Genomic DNA, 14,916 nt, shown 5'->3' with positions numbered 1-14,916 from the left:
CCATGGTTTCACACAAAGCGAGTGGCTGTGGCGGTCTGGGCTGCCTTCTCTGAGCGTCTATGTTCCAGAGACTGCGAAATGGTGCCCTGGGGCAGAGGGCTGCGGGGCATCTTCCTGCCTGGGCTCTGGAGGAGCCGTGTGAGGGGTCGCACCCCCCAAAAATCTGCAACAGCAGCGCCGTTCTTTGGAGAGTTACATGGAAAAGGTCATGCCATACCGTTAGCACTGTGAGAGTGCTCCCCAAGGGTATAGAAATACCAAGATCCTTCAATCATGTGTTATAGCTGGAGGGAAACACCCCACTTTTCACCTGAAAATCAATTATTTTTCCATTTAAAATGGGCCAGTTGTGACTAAAGCAGTACCTGGCCTTTACGTGGGCTTCCAAGTCTGCCAGCTTTCAGAAAGTACGCTCCTTGCTTGCGTTTAATAGGATGGTAGATGATTTGTTTGCATGATTTATTATTTGTAGAATTAATGTATTTGACAATTACCCCAAGAAGAGGGAGGACGTTGAGAATCCCGACATTCCTGAGCGGAGTGGGACGGAAGGGTCATGGGAACAATGAAACGGAGGTTTATTTTAAAGTGTGTCGGGGAAGGGGGGGGGGGGGGGGGAAATGGCTTTCGAATTTGGGTTCTAATCTGCTTGGCTTGGATGCTACCGATACACATCCACCGTCAGAGCTGACTGTTGCTCTGCCAACCGAAAAGCGGAACAAATTCGGATGCTCTTCTCTGAGTAGTTACAGATGTAGCTGGGCAGATGCAAACGCCTTTTCTCTCTGTGGCTGCTGTTGACTGCTGAACTGGGATGGTTTTTTTTTTTTTTTTGTTTGCAGTGTGAATCAAAGGCCAGGACTCCGCTGGCTCCAGGAGCCAACCCCTCTGACTCTGGGTGTTTTTCAAGCTCGGTTTAATATCGATGTATTGGGCTAAACGCCGCGGAGCAGCTGCGGTGAGCCTGAGGCTTCACCTTTCCACCGAAGTCCCTCGTAAGCATTCAGAGAAAGTACTTGGAGCCCCGTTTCTGCGAGGGGGGAAGAGCCTTTTCACTACCTCAGAGTGCTGCTGGAGCCAGTGGGAACCCATCCAGGCATAATAGACCACCCATGTGGAGCTGGGCCTAAATGTTTGAAGCTCATTCCTCCACTTCCTACTCACGGAAAACTCCCAGCGACTTGGATATCTCTGTGGGGAGTTCAGGATCGGGCCTTTGCTGAGCAATTTACAACCTCTCTGTAATTCAGCAGCGCGATTCGCGCTCCTGGGCCGTGACAGGATGCCGATGCTGTCCCCCAAAATGGCCTCGCTGCAGCTCGTGGGACTTGTTTCCACCCCGTTACATTCTCTTCCTCCTCTCCTTTGAGGAAGGGAAAGCGAGTGAGGTAGCAACAGGGCCATTAATTAATACATTAACAAGCAAGAAGGGGCTGAGATCCTACCGGACCACCTACATCTCCCTCCAACCTCCATGGAAGACGCTCAGTAAAGCTGTTCCTTCCGTGGATTTGGCTTCCAAAAAAAAAAAATAAAGAGGGCCTGAGCTGGCTTTCTAGAAATCAGGGTACTTCTCCTTAAGCAAATGAGAAGTTTGCTAATAGGTGATGTTTCTTCTGCTGGTTCCCTGCTCTGCTTTGATTCTACAGGTCTGAAATTTGCTCCAAATTCCTTTTCCAGGGTCTCTTCTATCAGGTGCAGCATCAGCTCAGGGCGGCTGGTACGGGTACCGCTGGAAAGCCTCTCTTTTCAGCGGGAAGCAGGCAGGGCCACCAACATCCCTGTAAATGGAATTGGTCTCTTGGAGGTGCCCGAATCGCTTCTAATATCCATTTTACCAAATCGAATAAAACGCTCCAGGGAAAGAGATTAAAAAAGGATCCTGGGGTTTCATGCAAAAGACAAAATGCAGCTTTTGCTTGGAAGACCCATGACTTGTGAAAACACCTGGAAAAAGGGAGTGCCAGATTCACACAAACCCCGTGAACAGTGTGGACGGAATCTCCTTGTGCTGCAGGAATCATTTCTCCGAAATGCAGGCTGAACACACAAGGGCAGCCATGGAAAAAACAGGCAAAATACACCCAAAGAGGAGCGCTGACCTAGCGACAGCACGCTGCTGGGGTTTCCGTGTTGAAAACAGGCCACGAATTTTAAAGGCAACAGTTTTTAATGAGCTTTTCATTCATTCGGCATATCAGCTGGGTACAAGGAACTAGTCTTTCGGCCCACTCTGAAATGGATTTCCACGTGTGAACGAACAATGTGTGACCAAATTTTTGTGCTTAGGGAATAACCTGGCGAAGGAGGCACGTGAGGGCAGGGGGGGCTCGCCCGGGCTGACCTGTTGGAGCCCAGCAACAGCGCCTGCTGCCGGGAAATGGGCGCGGGGTTTGTGTCAGCCCCCTGTAGCTGGCGGTGGGCGCCCGCTCCTGGGTCGGTCACCGGTCCAGATGCAAAACTGGTGAACAGGCAGTAAGCTGTGGGCATCGGTGCATTTTAGCTGGACTGAGGCCACTGTTTGCATTGCCAAGACGTAGCTTTTCCTTTTCTGTCTGTCTGTCTGTCTGTCTTTCTTTCACCTGTTCTTCCTCTCCTTCTCTTCTGCTCTCCTCTCTTCCTCTTTCTTTACTTCTCTCTTTCCTTCTTTCTTCCTCTCTCTCTTTCTCTCCTTCCTTCTTGCCTGCTTTCTTTACCTCTCCTCTCCTCTCCTCTCCTCTCCCTCTCCCTCTCCCTCTCCCTCTCCCTCTCCCTCTCCCTCTCCCTCTCCCTCTCCCTCTCCCTCTCCCTCTCCCTCTCCCTCTCCCTCTCCCTCTCCCTCTCCCTCTCCCTCTCCCTCTCCCTCTCCCTCTCCCTCTCCCTCTCCCTCTCCCTCTCCTCTCCTCTCCTCTCCCCTTCCTTCTTTTCCCTCTCTCTTTCTTTTCTAGCTCTCTCTCTTTCTGCCACTGATGCTTCCTTGCTCTCTCCTTCCCATTCCCCCTTGTCTCTCTCACACACTCCTCTCTCTGCCTTTTTTGTCTGCTCCCTCTCTTCCACCCTCTGCCTCTTTCCCCTCTCTTTCCCCCTTTCCCCCTCGCCTCCTTTCTCCCCAGCTCTCCTTCCCTGCCTCCCCGTCCCCTCTCCTCTTCCCCCCGCGCAGTTCTCCCGCACAACCGGGGGCACCCGGTGCCGGTGCGGTGCCGGTGCGGCGGTGCAAGCCCCTCGCTGTCCCCTGGAGGGCAGCACACCCCGCGCAGAGCCCCCGGGCCGGGCAGGTGAGCGCTGCGCCCGCCGCCGGGACCGGCAGCCGGCACCGGCCGCGCCGAGCACCGCCGCACCGGCAGCGCCCAGCACCGGGGAGCCGGCGTGGGGAGAGCCCCCGAGGAGGGGAAGGGGCCGAGTTGCTGCTCTCGGGTGGTCGCCAAAGGCAAATAAAAGCTGCGGAGGGAAAACCGCCGCCTCCCCGCCCGTGGCTACTGCGGTAACTCGGGCAAACGCCGGTCCCGGAGCCCCGCGGAGGAAGGGAGAGAGAAACGCGCCGTGCCCGGGGCGAGGGAGCGTTTCCCCCGGGCAGCGAGAGCGCTTCCCCCGTGCCTCTTGCTCTCTTGCTTGAAAGGACTGCTCTCTTTGCGCTCCCCCGTTTGGAAGCTGGCGATTTTTCATCGCGATGATTTTTTTTTTTTTTTTTGGGGGGGGGGATGTTTTTCTTCCTGCGATTTGAAGTTTGGGCTTTCCCGAGCCCGTTGATTTAGTCTTTGTTAAGTTCCCCGCTGCAGCAAGCAAAGACCTAGTGGTGCTGCTTGGTTTTCTGTAGAAATTCATCTCGGTAAAGTTTTCAGCCGAGGGGAGGTAAGATGCAATCAAGGTTATTTCTCGAGAGCGGAGCAGGCTTCTAGGAAGGGACAGCTCTGGGATGCCGCAGGGATGGCTTTGGTGAAGCTTTTGCCTTTAAAAATTCTTGCCTTTTAAAAAGCGATATTGTTTAAGAAATCCTGTGTGCTTGCGTACGCTAAGAAAACGCCCTAGTTTTTATATGAAATATGATTTCTTTGAAAACAGAAGATAAAAATCTAAAGTCGTTCTCAAATTATTCCAGGGTAAAAAAAAAAAAAAAAAGTTTTCTCGATAGTCGTACATTTTACATGAAAAGTATCAGCAGACCTCAGAGAATTTACTATTTGTTTTCATAAAGAAAAATCCCCCGGACGTTTGCTCGGCTGATGAAACCCTCGCAGAACATTGTACATTTATTTGCATCAAAATCAAATAACAATTTCGAAGCGTCCGGCGAAGCTTCCCAATCGATTTTTCCATCGCAAATAATTTTTAACTATACCTCCTTGTAAAAGAGCTGCCTCCTATTTTTTTTAATTTTTTTTTTCCCCCAGCTATGGCATAAAATCGTTTCCTTTCTTATGAAGAAAATCTCCGGTAATTAACAGCACCGCCGAGTTCCCACGGCCGGAACCGGCTGCGGTCCCGTCCCCACCGGCGGGAGCGGGGAAGGGACCCTTCGTACCGGCAGCCGGCAAAAATCACAGTCTAGGGGAGGGAAAAAAAAAAAAAAAAAAAAAAAAGAGAAAAAAAATCTTTGTTTAAAGCCTTACGAAGCCACACAAATTGCAAGGAGGGAAAGGCAGAATTACAGTGTAAGAAACCAAAAAAATCCCCGCTTAGAAATCGGAGCAGGAGCAGCCGGGCTGGGGGCAAGCAGCGGGAAGGAGCCCTGCCGATGTGACAGCTGATGAATTTTAACCTTATCTTGGTCTCTCCGGCCTCGAATCGATTTTGCAATGACGATTTATTTTATTTTATATTTTTAGCGGAGGGGCAAAATCGTTGTTTCCCACCTTCGTTTTTTCACTGGGCAGATCCCCGCTTCCCCCGGGTGGGAGAGGGCAGCTCGCAGGAGTTTTCCCCAATATCCGAGTTTACCTTTGGCCACCAAGCGTCCCTAATTGTCCCGCTCTGATTGCCTCTAATTAAATCATTAGAGAAAAGGCAGAGGGGCGGATTTCACAGGCACAAGAAAATCCGCCTCAACGGCCGGAACGAAAAAAAAAAGCGAAAAAACCCCCCACTGAAGTGCGCTCACTCTTTTCTCTTTTAAAACCAATTATAATAATAAAATACCCTCAAACTCCCCCAAAGCGGAACCTCTCAGCCCACAGCGACGGCGGGGCCGCGGGGCAAAGCGGGGCGAGATGCCACTCGCCAGCGGGCGAGCAACGCGGGGAGGGACCCGGTGGCCCTTCCCGGCGGCAGGCGAGGAACCGCCGGGCAGTTTCACTTAAAAATAAGTCGATTTAGGAAAAACGGGGAAGCACATCGCCCGGCACAGGGGCACCGTTATCGCGGGGCCATGCGGGGATGTGTCGCGACACCCGCCGTCCTTGAGACCAACCTGGCTCCAAAAAAAAAACCCAACACCAAAAAAAAGTGAAAAAAGTGCTTAAAAACTGTGCTTTTGGGTGGCGCGCGAGGGAAGGAGCCGCGGGCGGGCAGAGCCGCTCGGCGCTGGCTCCCTTTTGGGGCCAAAACGTGAAAATTACAGAAAGGGGGATGTATATAATTTTTAAGCGTGTATATATAATTTTAGAGTAAGGCGAGGCGGCCGCGCGCGCGCACGCGCGAGCGCGTGTGTGTGGCGCGTGCCCGCGCGTGATGCTCGCCAACGCCACCGCATCCCGCCGCCGCTCTCCCATTGGTCGGGGCGGCGGGTGCGCGCTCCGCCATTGGCGGGCGGTGGCGGCGCGGGGCGGGGCCAACGGGGAGTAAAAACGCGGCGGCGGCGCGGGGCGAGTTTTGAAGCTCCGCAGCGGCGCGGCCGAGGAGCTCGGGCGGCTCCGCGCACCCCCCGCGCATCCCCGCGCACCCCTCGCCAGGAGCCGGCGGGGCCCCCGCGGGCTCCGGAAGATTTCGGGCCGTTGTTTGGTGACAAGAACTGGGTTTCCGCAAGGCTTTTTTTTTTTTTCTTTTTTCCCCCCCCCCCTTTTTCTTTATTTTTTATTTTTAAAAAATTTTTTTTTCATAATTCCTTTTTCCTGCGAGAACAGCCCCCCCCTCCCCTCCCCTCCCCGCTCCCCGCCTCCCGCTCCGCAGCAGCGCCCGCCATAGGTGTGTATACAAAAATCACAAGAGGGAGGGAGAGGCCGCCCGAGACCCCCCCCTGCCCCCGGCGACCCGAAGGATGCTGCTGCGGTGCCGCTGCTAGAGGACACGCTGGGATTTAGCTCGTCTCTGAGACTTTCTCTCTCTCTCCACCCTTTTCTCCCTTTCTCCCCTCTTCCTTCTCCGCAGAGGGGTCCGGGACGGGGGGGGTGAGGCCCTTCCACCCTCTTCCTCCTCCTCTTCCTCTCCTCCCCGGCCGCGGGAAGCCCCTCTCCATGATGCAGGCTCGCTATTCCGTCTCGGATCCCAACGCTCTGGGAGTGGTGCCGTATTTAAGCGAGCAGAACTACTACCGGACGGCGGGGACGTACGGCGGCATGGGCAACCCCATGAGCGTCTATTCGGGCCACGCCGAGCAGTACGCGGCGGGGATGGGGCGCTCCTACGGACCCTACCACCCCCACCAACCCGCCGCCCCCAAGGACCTGGTGAAGCCCCCTTACAGCTACATCGCCCTCATCACCATGGCCATCCAAAACGCTCCCGACAAGAAAATCACGCTCAATGGGATTTACCAGTTCATCATGGACCGTTTCCCTTTCTACCGAGAGAACAAGCAGGGCTGGCAGAACAGCATCCGTCACAACCTCTCCCTCAACGAGTGTTTCGTCAAGGTGCCCCGCGACGACAAGAAGCCGGGCAAGGGCAGCTACTGGACCCTGGACCCCGACTCCTACAACATGTTCGAAAACGGCAGCTTCCTCCGCCGCCGGAGACGCTTCAAGAAGAAGGATGTCTCCAAGGAGAAGGAGGAGGCCCGGGAACGGCTGCTGAAGGAGCAGCCCAAACCCCCCGGGCTGCCCGGCGCCGACCTCCCCAAGGAAGCTTCCTCCTCCTCTTCCTCTTCCTCCGCCTCGGCTCCGGCTTCCGAGAAGAAGGTGGTGATCAAAAGCGAGACGGCATCCCCCGAGCTCCCGGTGATCACCAAGGTGGAGACGCTGAGCCCGGCTAGCGGCGGGGCTTTGCGGGACAGCCCCCGCAGCGCCGCCTCCCCTCCAGCCGCCGCCGCTTCACCGGAGGCTTCGCTTCCCGAGCATCACCCCGCCGCCGGGAACGGGTTACCGGGTTTCAGCGTGGAGAGCATCATGACCCTGCGGACTTCTCCCGCGGGGGATCTCAGCCCGGTGAGTGCCGCCTCTCAGGGCAGGACGGGCACCGGGATGCCTTTGGGCTACCCACCGGGGCAACCGTCGGGCTACAGCGCGGCGTGCAGCCAGGCCCTGGACACTAGTGGGAGCTACCACTGCAGCATGAGGGCCATGAGCCTCTACAGCGGCGAGAGGCCGGGCCACATGTGCGTCCCCCCCGCGGCGCTGGAGGAGGGTCTGGCCGAGCATCCCACCGGTGCCCCGTCGCCCCTCGGTACCCTGAACCTACCGGCGGGGCAGGAGGGTGCGCTGGGAACCGGGCATCATCCCCACGGAGGAGGAGGAGGAGGAGGAGGTGGTGGTGGTGGTGGTGGTGGGGCGGCGGGGGGGCAGCCCACCGCCTCTTGGTACCTCAACCACGGGGCTGAGTTGAGTCACCTGCCCGGGCACGCTTTTGGGTCACAACAGCAGACTTTTCCCAACGTCAGGGAAATGTTCACTTCGCATCGGCTGGGGATGGAGAGCGCTTCGCTCAGCGAGCATCAGGTGAGCAGCAACTCCGCCTGTCAGATCCCCTACAGGTCCGCGCCCTCCCTATACCGCCACGCCGCCCCCTACTCTTACGACTGCACTAAGTACTGAGTAGCCGCTACACCCCCCCTCCCCGCCTAGGGCCATCTGCCAAAAAAAAAAAAAAAAAGGAAAAAATTATTATTAATAATAATTATTATGAAAAAAAAAAATCAGGATCGATAAAACCACACCAAATACTTCAGATGCAGGAAAAAAAAAAAAAAATAATAAATTTGACAGCTTCCCCGTGGACCTGGGAGCCCCAGAGTTTGTAGATCCCAAGCCCCGTTTTGGGCCTCCTTAATGCCAAGCAAGTAAATTCTACTTGAAAAGGGGGATCTTTCCTAAAAAAAAAAAAATTAAAAAAAAATTAAAAAAGGAATAATTCTATATATATATGTCTATCTAAAAGTGGCAAATTTTATATGCTAAAGTATAGGGGGTCTCAGAAAAATAAGTTATGGACCAATATCACAACGACCATTTATACGTTTTAAAAGAAAAAAAAAAGTATATAAATATATATATATATAAATATATGTCCTGGGTATTTTTTAAGTTCTCTGTTGTGCTGTAAAAAATGTGTGGATTTCTGATCAGGCTGATTTTCAGAGCCATTAATATAATATTTAAAGTTGAGTTCACTGGATTATTTTTGTCTCGCCCAACGATTCCTAACTTCCAAATTAATGACAAGTGATTTCTTCTTCTTCTTATTCTGTGTACAATTATGCAATAGAGTTTCTTTCGTTTTAGAGCTCTTCTTTTCGCAAGACGAGGAAATAATTTATTTTTTGCTGGTGGATTTTTTTTTTTGAAAGAAAAAAAAAGACAAAGTATCTGATACTTTTTTATTATTATTTACGATGTGTGACGTTTTGTATAATAGACTTCATCTTGACCATTCCTAAGGACTATTTGCTTTAACCTGCTTCAAAGTTCGTTTGTCTTATGTGGTCCTAATTGTTGTACTTACCTTAAAATAAATCCATGCTGTTTTTTTCTGCTCCAAGTCTGGCGCTTGTCTGTGTATATACATAGGGGGTTTTTTTTGCAGGTCTTTTTTCTCCCTTCACCTCTCCTTCATGCGGAAAACTGCTTTGTTTTTAAAACAAAGTCGTTTTCCTGGAGCTTAAAGGTTTCTTGCGATGATGATTTCTTTGATACGAGGTTGAGAGCTGGGAATTGTACAACTGCGGGGGGAAACGGCTCAGGCACCGCGGGGGCGGCGGGGTCTGCGCACCGGCTCTCTCCCCCAGTCCCAGACCCTCTGCCAGCTTGAAATTTAGGGAAATTTCTCAGGCCTCCGATGGGGAGAACGGGGCGAGGGTGTGTGTATGTGGGGGGGAAGGAGCCGCGGGGAGGGGGGGATTTCTGCTCCCCTCACCCCGTCCCTGTCCGCGCAGGCCTTGCGCGGTGCTCCGCGCGTCTCAGCGCCCGGAGCCGGCTCTTCCCACGACAGAAAACAAACAAAATCCTCTTTTATTTATTTTTTTTAAAGGAAGCCTGAAAGGCTGTGAGTGGGTGCGGGTGATAAGAGCGATCGTTTAAACCCGGACTTACTGCGGAGACTAAAAGAAGGAGGAAAGTTCGGTTCAGAATTACTTTAAACTTTGAAATCCTCTCCCGGGTAAGGATTTGGGCTGATTTGAACCTTGTTTAAGTTTCTCTTCGCAATGCCGGGCACTGACAGATGTTGTGCCTTTTCCTCAACCAGCCTTAACCTGGGAAAGCGGTTTTACCCCAGCCCCGAGGTGCGGGGGAACAGCAAAGCTGAAGGAGGGCAATGCCGGTGAAGCCTGAATCAAGCTTTAGGAGGGCTCTTTGGGAGCTCGGCTCTTTTTCCAGCCGCTGCAGAGGCTCAACCGTTCGACATTTCCCTGGGACATTTCCCAGCCGTCCCCCCCTTCCACCTCCCGCAGCCACCCAGTAACCCCCGTAGCCCTGGCTGGGGTAGGGAGCAGTTATACCCCTGGCAGGCTGTTAGAATCGATGATATAAATTGGTTTTGATCGGGTGAATTTCGCTATGTGCTAGAAAGCTGGCAAAAAGCACTGAAACTCTCGGTTTAAACAAGAAAAAAATGTCCGAGTCTTACTTGATCTGTATTTTAAGGAACATTCTTGTAAAACTCTTTGCCATTTTTCCTGGCTCCCAGAGGGTGGGTTTTGGTTTTGTTTTGTTCTTTTTCTTTTCTTTTATTTTCTTTTTTTTTTTTTTTTTGTTTTTTTTTTTGTTTAACGCAACAAAATCCAAACTGCTATTTTAAAGAGAGAAAATAAGTAAAGGGTAAAAAAAAAAAGAGGTTAAAAAAATTGTAGCGTAAAAAAAAAATTATAAGGTAAAAAAATTAATGGAGTAAAAAAAAAAATCAATAGAGTAAAAGGGTAAAAAGAAAACAGTTAGGCTAAGAGCGTAAAAAAAAACCCCAAAGCGGGTAAGAATTCTTGCTCCGGTTCAGGCCCCTTTCCTCGCGTGTTTTCTCCCCGCGTGGAGCCGGCGGTGGGGGAGCGCCCGGGGGGCTCCTGCCCTGCCAGGGGTGACTGAAGTCAGGTGGCTGCTCTGGGTTTTCCCACACGCCCGGAGAAATCCCGGGGCCGCTGATGCTCCCCCGTTTTCCCACGCCGGCTAAGGCCGTGGGCACACGGAGCCCCTTCTCCTCGGCGGTGGGCAGGGGTGCTGGGGGGTGCCGGGGGGTGCCGAGGCTTCCCCCCGGGGCTGTGCCACCTCCCCTGGCCGCTGCTGCTGGACAGTTCCTGGGGGGGCCCGAAGCTTAAGCCAGGCTTAAGGGTCCCCCTCCCCCCATAACCCCTTGGTGGTGGGGTTTTTTTCCCCATCCCATCCCTGTGAGATGCTCCAGCGAGGGATCTGCGCTGCTCCCCCTCCCCTCCCTGCTGCACTCCGGCTTCGGAGGTGTCAGGATTTCAGGAGTTTGGCAGAAAAAGAAAAGCCCTCTTTTAGGCGCTGGCCTTCCCACCCGCCGGGAACCGCAGCCGGGGCAGGGTGGGCATCCAGCCCCACTTCCCAGGGGCAAGGGCTGGGGACCGAGACCCTCGTCCCTTTGCTGTGCCCTGTGCTGGGGCGGGGGGGGGGCAGACCCCATCTCCCTCTCTCCGTTGAGCCCCAGTCGCCCCCACTATCCCGAGGGGAGCTCTTTTGGGTGGGCTGGTTTCGCGGGGAAGGCGAGAGCCAAGTGCGGGATTCAGGGATCTTTCCTTGGCTCTATCGAAAAGCTGAGATACAGAGGTCGATAATGCGATAGGAATCTGTCGCGACAGGTGACTTCAGCCCGGCAGAGGGAGAGGAAGGAAGGAAGGAGGAAGGCCCAGGGTGGCTGCTGCAGACAGTCGCGCCGGGATCGGGCCCCCCCAGACCCTCGCAGCTGAAGGTCCAGCGTAACTCCCCGCCCCCGTAGCAGATCAGGAGGGCCAAGCCCGGCCGCAGCGGGGGCTGACTGAAGCTGCTGCATGGCCAGTTGCACCGGGACGGGGCCCAGCGTGGCTCTGGGCAGTGGATGAGGATGGCGGATGGGGGGTTTTGGTTGTTGGGTTTGTTTGTTTGTTTGTTTGTTTGGTTTGTTTTATTTTCTGTTGGTTGGTTGGTTTGTTTGTTTGTTTGTTTGTTTGTTTTCTGCGCTGTCATTAACCTATGGGTTTACAAATCTGCCCGAAAGCCCAGACAGCTCCGGGTTTCAGGAGGAGAAGGGACAGCGGTTTTCCAGCTTGTCCCCACCGGGAAGGTCCCTGCGTGGGATGTCCCCGCAGTGAGGCCAAGGGAACGTTTCCCTGGTGCTGCAGGACCCTGGTAAAACACAATCCCTTTGGGAAGCCCCCCCCAGACCTCTTCACAACCCAGGCACGGGGGTCTCTGTTGTCCTCCCAAGCCATCCCACCTCCCCTAGAGCTCGGCAACGCGCCGTAGGAAGGCACAGAACAGGAGTGTTTTTTTGGAGAAGGCCACTAGCTTTTCTGTCACTTTGGAGGGGACTTTGCAGACAATCCATACCAGGCGCTGAAGGGCAGGGAGAGAGAGAAATACACCCGAAATCCCGGGTCAATATCGAGCGACCTCGCAACTGTGCAGCGCCGTGCACGGCGAGGGGGAGACGGGTGCGCAGCTCCCACCGGGCCCCTCTGGGTCGTGTCTAAGGGAGCCCAGGCCAGGCTGCGGCGGGAGTGGGGAGCAGTGATTTACACCCCCTCTCCTCACAGGGCCGAGATGCAGCGAGGAGTGGGGAGCAGTGATTTACACCCCTCTTCTCCCGGGGCCGAACTGCGGCGGGAGTGGGGAGCACTGATTTACCACCCCCCCCCCCCCCCCGCTCCACCCGGGGCCAGGATGCAGTGAGGAGTGGGGAACACTGATTTACACCCCCTCTCCTCACAGGGCCGGGATGCAGCGAGGAGTGGGGAGCACTGATTTACACCCCCTCTCCCCCTGGGGCCGGGATGTAGCAAGGAATGGGAAGCACTGATTTACCTCCCCGCTCCCCCCGGGGCCGGGACGCAGCGAGGAGTGGGGAGCACTGATTTACACTCCCCCCCCCCCCCCGCTCCACCCGGGGCCAGGATACAGTGAGGAGTGGGGAACACTGATTTACACCCCCTCTCCTCACAGGGCCAGGATGCAGTGAGGAGTGGGGAGCACTGATTTACACCCCCTCTCCTCACAGGGCCGGGATGCAGCGAGGAGTGGGGAGCACTGATTTACACCCCCTCTCCCCCTGGGGCCGGGATGTAGCAAGGAATGGGAAGCACTGATTTACCTCCCCGCTCCCCCCGGGGCCGGGACGCAGCGAGGAGTGGGGAGCACTAATTTACACCCCCTCTCCCCCTAGGGCCTGGATGTAGCAAGGAGTGGGGAGCACCGATTTACACCCCTCTCCCCCAGGGCCGGGATGCAGTGAGGAGTGGGGAGCACCGATTTACACCCGCGCTGCCCCCGGGTGGGAGCTCTCCCCGTTGCTGCTTTTAAAGGGGTTTGTCAGCTGGAGAGGAGGGGAAACACGTCCAGGAGCGCCTCCATCGCCGGCTCTGCGGTTTTTTTTTTTTCCTGTTCAGGGAAAGAGCGACGATAACACCACCACAAACGCCCCCTCCGCCGAGTCGGTCGCTTTCCCGCCCCCCCCATCCCACCCCGCAGCCGTCGGAGCCGCTCGGAGCGCTGCTCCCGGGCAGATAACGCAGGGAGCTACAGCGATGCCGCTGGCAGGAGAGGGACAACAGGCAGCACATGAGCTGGAAAGAAGGAGCAGAGAGAAAAGCCGCATCCCCGCCTCCAAGGATTTCCTACCGCCAAGAGGGGAAAACACGGAGGAAGAAAGAATTTTACTGGGGGAGGGAGCGGGAGCCCGTGTGCCTGTCTCTTGCCGTACACGCGAGTATTTATTGTTTTAATAATCCGGGCTTGGAGTGTCCCAAGGAGCGGGGGACTCCCCGAGGTGGGGAGAGGAGGGGGTTGGAGCCAGGAGGGGGGGAGCTACCCTCGACCTCGGCAGGCTGCTCTGAGGATGCGGCGGGCGGGTTCGAGCAGCCAGGCTCTGTCCCATCCCTCCTTGGCGAGGATGCTACCGGGGGGTGTGTGTGTGGTGGGGCTGCCCAGGAGTGCTGGTCCCCAGTGTCGAGACGAGAGGAGGCCCCCCCCCCCACCCCCAACCCCCTTCTTTTCCCTCCCCTTTTTGATTTCTTTGGGAGTCTATTGCATTGATGGCGCGCCGGGTGGGTCTTGCAGCTCCCGGGGGCCGGCGGGTGTGCGCACCGCGGGGGAGGGATGCAAGCGCGGTGTTAGAGGGGTGGGTTTCCCTCCCACGTGTGGAGCAAGCCAGTAAGCGGGGAGACCCCCCCCCCCAATCCTGCCCGAGAAGCCGCCTCCCTCCGCACCCCGCAGGACGGGAGAAGTGGGCGAGAAACCCTCCGGGTGAAGGGGAACTTGCAGGGAGATTCGGGGCGGCGGGAGGGGGCATCGCCAGGGCCGGACGGTGGTGGGGGGGACCCCGGAGTCCGGCTTTTACCTCTTCCCCTGCCAGGTATAAGTCCCACCACGGTCGTGGGAGCTGCACGGATGGGATATTTCTCTCTGCAGAAGGAAGGAAACCCCCTCAGGCCTCCTCTTCCCTCCCCCCGGAGAAATGATGCTCCACGGAACCGGGTCTCCCCGTGGAAGGGGGGGGGGGGGGGGGGTTGCTGAGGAAGCAGCCGACGCCTCCAACTGCACCGAAATCCCTCGGGGCCTCGGATTAAAGCCGTTACATCAGCGTATTAAAAAAAAAAAAAAAATAAAAAAAATCCAACAACAGAAAACACAGCCCCAAACCTGGACGTTTATACAGAAAAAGAGCATCACAAATTCCTAATGTAAGCACCGGCCAGCTGTGTGCACTTGTAAAGTTGTTATAATCCCCCTCCTTGTTATAAACAGGAAAGTACATAATATAAAGCAACAGGCCCGCACTCACAAATACTGGCCCTGCTCCCCGCGCCTGCCAAATTCCCCTTTTCTGAAGCTCGCTGCAGCCCCCGGGGGTCTCCCTGTCCGGGGCTGAGCCCGGCGCTCGCCCTTCGTCTGCTCCCGGGTGGCCCGTCGCGATGCAGGGCTGGGGACACCCCCCCATGCCACCCGCCCCCCCCCCCCCCCCCCCCCCCCCGGCCGCCCTTCCGAGCCGGGTCCCCGCACGGGGAGGTGCAGGCTGCGGTGGGGGAGCCCCTCCACACCTGAGCCCCCCCCTTCCTGGGGACTCCAGACAGTCCCTTTTCCTTCCTTCCCGCCGCAGCGCTGCCTTCTCCTCTCATCCATCCCTTTTTTCTTCTTTTCTTTCCATTTTAGCGGTTTTTTTCTTGTTGTTTAATGCCCCAGTTTTCCTGCGGGGATCCTTGCCCGCTCCTCCCCGAGCTCCAGCAGTGTACATCCTGCTCTGCTGTGTGTGCTTACAGCGTCAAAGGGTGGACGTGATATTTCAAACATCAGATCAGTGCGTTTATATATTGGGTGCCCGGAAATTTTTCCAAATAAACACAGCTTGATTCGACTTGGGTGGGCAGACTTATCAACAGACTAATTCTATAAACAAATGAAGGAATAACCCGGAGACCATTGGCTGGTACCAGCA

The 14,916-nt window shown here is 55.4% G+C and overlaps 1 protein-coding gene across 1 annotated transcript; it reads left to right on the top strand.

Moving 5' to 3' along the window:
• Positions 1-6,365: 6,365 nt before the first annotated feature.
• FOXC2 (forkhead box C2) lies at positions 6,366-7,880 on the top strand. The gene has a single exon (XM_009960715.2). It carries the CDS (start codon positions 6,366-6,368, stop codon positions 7,878-7,880), a length of 1,515 nt encoding a protein of 504 aa, XP_009959017.2.
• The last annotated feature ends 7,036 nt before the right edge of the window (positions 7,881-14,916 follow it).

Source organism: Leptosomus discolor, chromosome 8 (assembly GCF_034619465.1).
Source record: "Leptosomus discolor isolate bLepDis1 chromosome 8, bLepDis1.hap2, whole genome shotgun sequence".
Lineage (NCBI taxonomy): Eukaryota > Metazoa > Chordata > Aves > Leptosomiformes > Leptosomidae > Leptosomus > Leptosomus discolor.
Note: the sequence above shows the minus strand (reverse complement) of the source record. Positions and strands in the feature narration are given on the sequence as shown.

What these genes read in the sequence shown, in the direction of transcription:
- FOXC2 (XM_009960715.2), top strand. Translation starts at nt 6,366, where the DNA reads ATGATGCAGGCTCGCTATTCCGTCTCGGATCCCAACGCTCTGGGAGTG.